General features: G+C 36.4%; 2 protein-coding genes across 2 annotated transcripts in view; both read left to right on the top strand.

Moving 5' to 3' along the window:
* Positions 1-222: 222 nt before the first annotated feature.
* Positions 223-7,729, top strand: part of LOC106298270 (wall-associated receptor kinase-like 17) — a 12,105-nt gene continuing 4,598 nt past the window's right edge. Inside the window, exon 1 of the mRNA XM_013734370.1 lies at positions 223-628. Coding sequence (XP_013589824.1) covers positions 223-628 — 406 coding nt within the window. The remainder of the gene's footprint in view (positions 629-7,729) is intronic.
* Positions 4,166-5,385, top strand: LOC106328361 (laccase-9-like). Its single transcript, XM_013766796.1, has 3 exons — positions 4,166-4,181; positions 4,241-5,089; positions 5,201-5,385. The coding sequence occupies exons 1-3, from the start codon at positions 4,166-4,168 to the stop codon at positions 5,383-5,385; spliced, it is 1,050 nt and encodes a 349-aa protein (XP_013622250.1).

The raw sequence follows: 7,729 nt of genomic DNA, 5'->3' as shown, positions 1-7,729 counted from the left end.
CCATATATATTTAAACAAAAGGAAAAGTTTTCCGTCATATACTTTCAAAGAAAGATGAAGAAAAATCAAAAGAGAGAAAACAATAAAAGATTTTCAAAGGTAAACTGAAGACCAATTAGGGGCGGGAACTTTATCCTCGGTCTCCAGTTTACTTTGTTCGTCTACTTAATTTAGCAAGGAACAAACTCAGGAAGATCAAAATTTTCTTCTGAGTAAAGAAACATGAGCTACGAGAATACAAAATACTCTATCTTCTTGAGTCTCTTCTTGAAGTTGTTGTTTTTGCTGATCCTTTATTCTGAAGATGTCGCTGCTTCAAGCTCGTGCCAAAGTCAGTGTGGAGGTGTCAAGATACCATATCCTTTTGGAATCGGCAAGGGTTGCTACATGGAGAAGTCCTACGAGATCAAATGTCTTAATACCACCACTTCAGGAAATCTGGCCCCTTTCCTCTCTATAAACGACAAAGAAGTTGTGAGTATCTCTCTTCCAGTTGAAGACGCTCGTTATACTCCTGGATCACCTGATATTTATTCTATATCATTTGGGTCAGTTCGTATTAAGATACTGATAACATCCTCCGGATGCGGTGGAAAGGAGCCCCCAGAATCAATAATGAATTTCAAGGGTACCCATTTTTTCATTGACGATGTAAACAGCTCATAGCTGTTGGTTAAAACGCCAAAGTGTTGTTTACGCATATAGAAGTGGGATGTGAGTTGACTTGCAATACGAGCAAAGAACTGCCTAGCAATAGCATCCCTTTTCTCGACACAACGGGGTGCTCGGCCAACCGTCTGCAATATAACTATGCTGATTGTAGAGTACACAACGAAGTAAGGGAATGCGATGGTAATGAATGTTGCAAGGTTGGACTAAGCGAGCCTCGACAAGCTATCGGGTTCACAATAGAGAGCAACAATCGAAACTCGACAACAACAAGAGAAGAAAATTGTATAGTTGCCTTCATGACAGATGAAGTGTACACTTCGTCAAATGCTACAAAACCACGAGAGTTATTTGATAAGGGATATACTACGCTCACTCTATCATGGGTAATCCATACTAAGAATCATTCGTTCCTGAGCTCTTTTTCATGTGACACTGACTACAAAATAGACTATGCCAATACTACTAACTTGGTCGGACCTGAAATGAAGTGTCTCTGCGATAAAAGCACCATTGCTGAGATTACTTATGCACATTGTGTCTGCAAAAGGGGTTACACAGGAAACGCATATGACCCACACGACGGTTGTGAAGGTATGTGCCTCCTTTATCTCTCTCTTCGTGTGTGTGTGTGTTTGCAAGAGCATCTTTTTGAATTTCACGTTCGATTTCTAGGGTTTAAATTTTCATATCTTTGAAAAATACAGACGTTAATGAATGCATAACCCAACACAATTCATGCGGAGGAATGAACACTTGTGTGAATACTCAAGGAGGCCATCACTGTGTGGGAGATAAGAAAAAAGCAATACTCATAGGTAAAATCACTGAGTTTCTTCTTCGAATTTCATTAGAAAATATAAGAATCAATGATAAACATATCAGACTCTTGTACGGTTTGCAGGGTGTGGTTCAGGTTTTGGTGCTTTAGCCTTACTTAGTGAGTGGAGTAGGGTGGTTAAGAAGGTTTCTAATACAGAGAATGATGACAAAGAGAAAGAATAAATTCTTCAAACGTAATGGGGGACTACTGCTGCAACAAAAATTGAACACAAGAGAAGGTAATGTAACGACAAAAATCTTTACCTCGAGAGAGCTGGAGAAAGCCACTGAAAATTTCAACGAAAACAGAATTCTTGGACAGGGAGGTCAAGGCACGGTGTACAAAGGTATGTTGGTAGATGGTAGGACCGTTGCAGTCAAGAAATCAAAAGTTATCGATGAAGACAAACTACAAGAGTTCATCAACGAGGTGGTGATTCTCTCACAGATCAACCACAGACACATAGTCAAACTCTTGGGATGTTGTCTTGAGACAGAAGTCCCTATGCTGGTTTATGAGTTTATCCTCAACGGAAACCTTTTCCAGCATATCCATGAAGACTCTGATGATTACACTATGAAATGGGGGATACGTCTAGGCATTGCTGTGGATGTAGCAGGAGCTCTCTCTTATATTCATTCTTCTGCAAGTTCTCCAATTTATCACAGAGATATCAAGTCGACAAACATATTACTAGATGAGAAGTACCGAGCCAAGGTGGCTGATTTTGGAACATCAAGGTCAATAAGCATAGATCAAACTCATTGGACAACAGTTGTTTCAGGTACAGTCGGCTATGTGGATCCAGAGTATTACCAGTCCAGCCAGTTTACCGATAAGAGTGATGTTTACAGCTTTGGGGTCGTCCTAGCGGAACTTATTACTGGAGATAAGCCTGTCGTAACAATACAAAACACTCGAGAAACAATAAGCTTGGCAGAGCATTTCAGACACGCCGTTAAAGAGAAGAGGTTTTCTGATATTATGGATGGTCGTATGAAAGAGGATTGCAAACCGGAACAAGTAATGGCAGTGGCAAACCTGGCGGTGAGGTGTTTGAGCCCCCAAGGAAATAAACGTCCAAATATGAGAGAAGTTTTTACAGGTTTGGAGATCATTTTCACGTCTCCAGAGGATTCACATGTGACTGTTCAGATTGATCAAGAAGACGACGAGGAAGAAGAAGTTAGGAACATGGTAAACAGAGAGGCGATTCTTTGAGCGTTGGTGTGATTGCTCCAGCTTTTAGTATCGTGGCTTCACTTTCTTCTTCAGATGCTGAAGATTGTTTCCTCTTCCCACATAGTGAGTCAATCAGATTATACTAACGGTGAATAAATGTGATGATCATCTTGAAAACTTTTGGTAATAAATTTGTAAGTGAGTTTCGGCTTAGGATATATTAGATTTGTTCCTGTATTAATGTGTGATTGAAAACATATTTTTGTATTTGTGTGTGTATTTGAAACTTCTGTATTTGTGTTTGAGATACTGTTTTGTAATCTACGTTGACGCTTGGTTTTTGTATATTACTTCATCCGTTCCTAAAAGATGTATGTTCTGGAAAAAAAATTTGTTTCAAAAAGATACATTTTTTACTTTTTCAATGTATGATTTTATGAAAAATTGTAAGTTTCAAAATAAATTAATGGTGTTTATTGAATTTCTATTGACTAAAAATTATGAAAAATTGTTATTCACAAAAAACAATGTATATTTAATGAGTTTTCTTAATACATGTGAAAAGTTTAGAATATACATCTTTTAAAAACTGAAGGAGTAGCTTTTATGACAAACTTTTCTGAAATTTTGATTTTGCTCTGTTTCTATACAACAACAATAGGGTTTTGGTGGCTAAACACAGAATTCTTGGTCCAAGTCAAGGAAGCATGTGGTTTCGGCTAACTATTTTACTTAACGTTTTCGGCCACAAATATTTGAAGTGTTCTCCTAGTCTAGTGGTTTTATCTCTAAAATATAGTAACCTGTGTTCATATCTTCTGCAGCTCATATTTTTCCCTTTTTGTTTTCTACAAAATAGCGGTTTGTTATTTTATTTCCTTGCTTCTACTATAGAAATTTCTAGGATCGGCTCTGGCTAAACATACGATGATTGTTATGTCCTTTTTATCTACTGTAAAAGGTTGTTATTTGGACCAATTCATTAGTAAATCACTTAACAAGGTTATATGAAATACATGCAAAATAATAAACTTATGAAAAATCCAACAGAATATCCTACAAACCAGCAAGTTCCTAAAGCATAGTCATTTGTGTATTATGTTGGTCGTGGACCAACAGATTATTAATTATACTGTGCACTAAATCATTAAACTTTTTTTTTTTTTTTTGAACAAACCTTTCATGACTAATCAAACACATAAGGTACTCAGCCTTCAGTAGGCTGGCTTACAAGATCTAAAAGGCTCCTCTTTGCCAGAGAGTCAGCCTCAGCATTAAAGGAGCGAGAGATATAATAAAAAGAGATAGAGTCGAAAGACGCAGATAGAGTAGAGATATCATTGAGGACACTCTGAATCTCCAAGCAGCATTGATACAATCCATTAGAACTTTCGAGTCCGAGCATAAGCTCAAGGTCTTGAAGTTCCTTGACGCCGCACCATGGAGAGCAGCTTTGACCGCAAGAGCTTCAGATAAAAAAGCCGAGGCAACATGAGAGCGGTTAGAGGTATTTGACACATTCCATCCCGACCTTGTGTCCTTGAAGATCCATCCCATTCCTCCGAGGTGAGTTGAAACCTGCCGATGCTGCCTACACGACACCTTACGTTAGCGATGTGATGATCTTGACGCCGGGACAAACCGTCGACCAGCCTATCGGCATGTACTATATGTCGATAAGCCCTTACATTAGTGCTAACTCGTTAGCACCGGTCCCCCCTGGCCATGATATTAGAAGCTTAATAGTCTATGAGGGTGCCAAGTCGACAGCATCCCCATCGATGTCGTTGCTGCCTTCAGGGACGAATGCAATACCCACCGCTCATAGGTTCTCCTCGAACATCACTAGCCTCGTGGGTGGACCCTACTGGACGCCAGTGCCTGAACACGTGGACGAAAAGATGTTCGTAACCATGGGGCTTGGCTTAGACCCATGCCCTCCGGAAACCACGTGTAATGGTCCGTTAGGTCAGCACATCGCTGGTTCTTTCAACAACCGTACTTTTGTGATGCCAGAAACGATTTCACTCCAAGAAGCCTATTTCTATAATATCAGTGGAGTATACACCGATGACTTCCCCGACCAACCTCCCATGAAATTTGACTATGCTAATTTCAGCGTCCGTACAGAGTCTGACTACGAAATGATGTTTCCGGAGAGAAAGACTAGCACCAAGACACTCAAATTTAATTCTACAGTCGAGATAATTGTGCAAAACACTGGGATAATCAGCCCAGAGAGCCATCCCATGCACCTTCATGGCTTCAACTTTTATGTGTTGGGTTATGGATTTGGTAACTATGATCCCATCCGCGATGCAAGAAAGCTAAATCTAGTTAACCCGCAGATGCACAATACCGTCGGTGTACCACCAGGTGGATGGGTTGTTTTAAGATTCATGGCCAACAATCCTGGTAAAAACATTTTTATTTTACAAAAAATAATATAATAGATTGTCTATATACCAACTGTTTATATATAAATGGATGGCTTAGGTTGAAAAATTTAATGTTGTATCTGTGCAGGTACATGGATGTTCCACTGTCACATGGATGCACATTTACCATACGGAATTTTAATGGTTTTCATAGTTGAGAATGGACCAACTCCGGAAACAAGCTTGCAGCCTCCACCGTCAAATCTTCCACAATGCACTCATAATCCGACAATCTATGAGTCGCCGACCACTAACGTTAATTTGTCTTCCTAGAAGTAACTATTAATCGTAGTTGCTTCTTGAGTTTTGGCATTCTAACTACACGTTTTTGGTTTACAAAGACCGAATAAGTGTTTTCTGGTTTTGCATTGACTAACTGTGTTCATTATTTAATTCAATGGTTTGCCAAATTCACTCTACAAGATTGAACTGGAGGTCTACTATATATACTAGGTAATGAAACTATGTGATGTCGCACGGAAACTCATTTTACAAAAAATATCATTAAAAAAAGTTATTTGAAAAAACTATTCACAATTGCCTTTGAAAAAGTACTTACATTACAAACATTGATTTCATGTAATTAACATTAAAATACACGTTTAATAAGATGATAAGACATATTTTTACAACTTATAAACATCATTACAAAAATATACATTCTTAGACATTTTGACAAATTTTTCAACTATTGCAATTTTTAGAAAAAAATATATATTTTGACAATTTTTGGATTCCTATTTATAATAAAAAAAACAGTCCTAGAATGATAAGACACATTTTTATTCATTTTCACAACCTCTCGAAAATCTTTGCATTTTTAACATAAAAATACACATTCCTAAAATGTTAAGATATATCCTTATACATCTTTTACACCTTTTGATAATCTATTGTATTTTTAGGATTAAGAGACCCACATCCTTGAACATTTTTACAAATTTTAAGCTAATATAATTTTAGGATGGAAAAGATATTTTTAGATATTTTGATAACTTCTTTTGAAAAAATGCAATATTTAGGATAATAGATTATTATGAAAAGACAAAATTTTATAACTAAAAAGAAACTAAGAGGCAATCTCTTATATCGTTCATTCAAGAGATATTTTTTTAATTTTTTAGTTAAAAACTAAGAGATTGCATCTTATATTACGCTAAGAACCATGTTCTAAGATATCCACATTAATCATGTTCTAAGTTTCAAAAAAAAAAGAGCCATTATTATTACTAGGGATCGTTACCCGCGCCAAGGCGCGGAGTTTTTGCATTTTAATCTATTTTTGTCTTTTGATTCAGTTTTTCAGTTTTTCAATGCATTTTATCTTCACCATCTCCTCTTGTCTTGTTTACATTTGTTTTCACGTTCTGTCGTTTGATTTGTCTTAGTTTTGGCTTGTGTAATAACTTAACTCTGCTCATTCTTCTTTCATTATTTATTGATTAGTATTTTTATCTCACTTAGCTCTGTGTTGCCACTAATTTGCTCGAATCATTTTTCATCATCTGCTTCGTATTCTTTTCATATTCATTAACTATTATCTCCAATCTCTTTAAATCCTAAAAATCCTACATGTTCTTTTGTTTATTAAATCACATATTAAATATTGTTGAAACTGTTATTTATTCTAATAAATCCTTACGATTATAACTAAGATGATATGGATAAAAGACTGATTATAATTTAGTTGAAATTAAAGTCTAAAGTAGAAGTTATTAAACTTGCAATCCTTCTTTTTGTCATCCAAGATAACTTTAGTCAAATCAATTATATTGATTTAGAAAACTCATAAGATATTTCAATCCCAAACAACCAAAAAACAGGCGCATTTGTTATTGACGCTGCGGCGGATTTCCTTTACTATAAACATAATTGCTTCTCACAACTGTTAATAAACCCAAATGTGTTTACAAAAGCTACCCATATAAGAGTTTCATACCCATTTCTCTTTCTCAAGTCATCTCCTATGTTAGTAGCTATCATAATACAATCATCGAACAAATGACATATCTCTTGGTTCCATATAGAATATGCAAAAGGACTGTTTTCTGCAGACTTCATGATCACTGAGTATTATAAATATCAAACTCTGTCTATGGTCTATTTATATGTTGAGGAAATGCCTCGAAATGTAGCTTCCAAATAATGATTTCCAGGTCAACACATTGCATGTTAACTTCCACAATGGGATCAGCGGATCTGCAGATACCGCTACATGTCGAGTCGAACGCAGCTACACATATGTTCCCTGTTTATGCCGTTCATTCACAATCTGCAATTCTCCCAAGAACCAGAATCAATGTTAAATGAGGTAAAAGTGTTAGAGTCACAACAGAGTTTGTATAGCCAAGCCCAATAAACCAATTAACATCCCCACTTGCCTATTTGTGCAGAAAATAACTTGATCATTATATAGTAGCACCAAGAAGTTAGATGGAGAATGAGGTATGAATGCAAAGTAGACAAAACAGTTAAAATTTTACTGATTATGAGAAATATAAGAAATCAATTCTCTTGAAATAACGTATAACTGTCCAATAGCGTGACAGAAGTACTTGTTCCTGTTCTCACCAAACTTCCAATTCTAAATGTATATATAAATCTATTAGAGTTATTG

This window comes from Brassica oleracea, chromosome C1, assembly GCF_000695525.1.
Source record: "Brassica oleracea var. oleracea cultivar TO1000 chromosome C1, BOL, whole genome shotgun sequence".
In the NCBI taxonomy this organism is placed as follows: Eukaryota; Viridiplantae; Streptophyta; class Magnoliopsida; order Brassicales; family Brassicaceae; genus Brassica; species Brassica oleracea.
This window is presented reverse-complemented; position numbering and strand designations above follow the sequence as displayed.

What these genes read in the sequence shown, in the direction of transcription:
- LOC106328361 (XM_013766796.1), top strand. An exon ending in ATTCATGGCCAACAATCCTG is followed by an intron (nt 5,090 to 5,200) that starts GTAAAAACATTT and finishes GTATCTGTGCAG; the next exon opens with GTACATGGATGTTCCACTGT.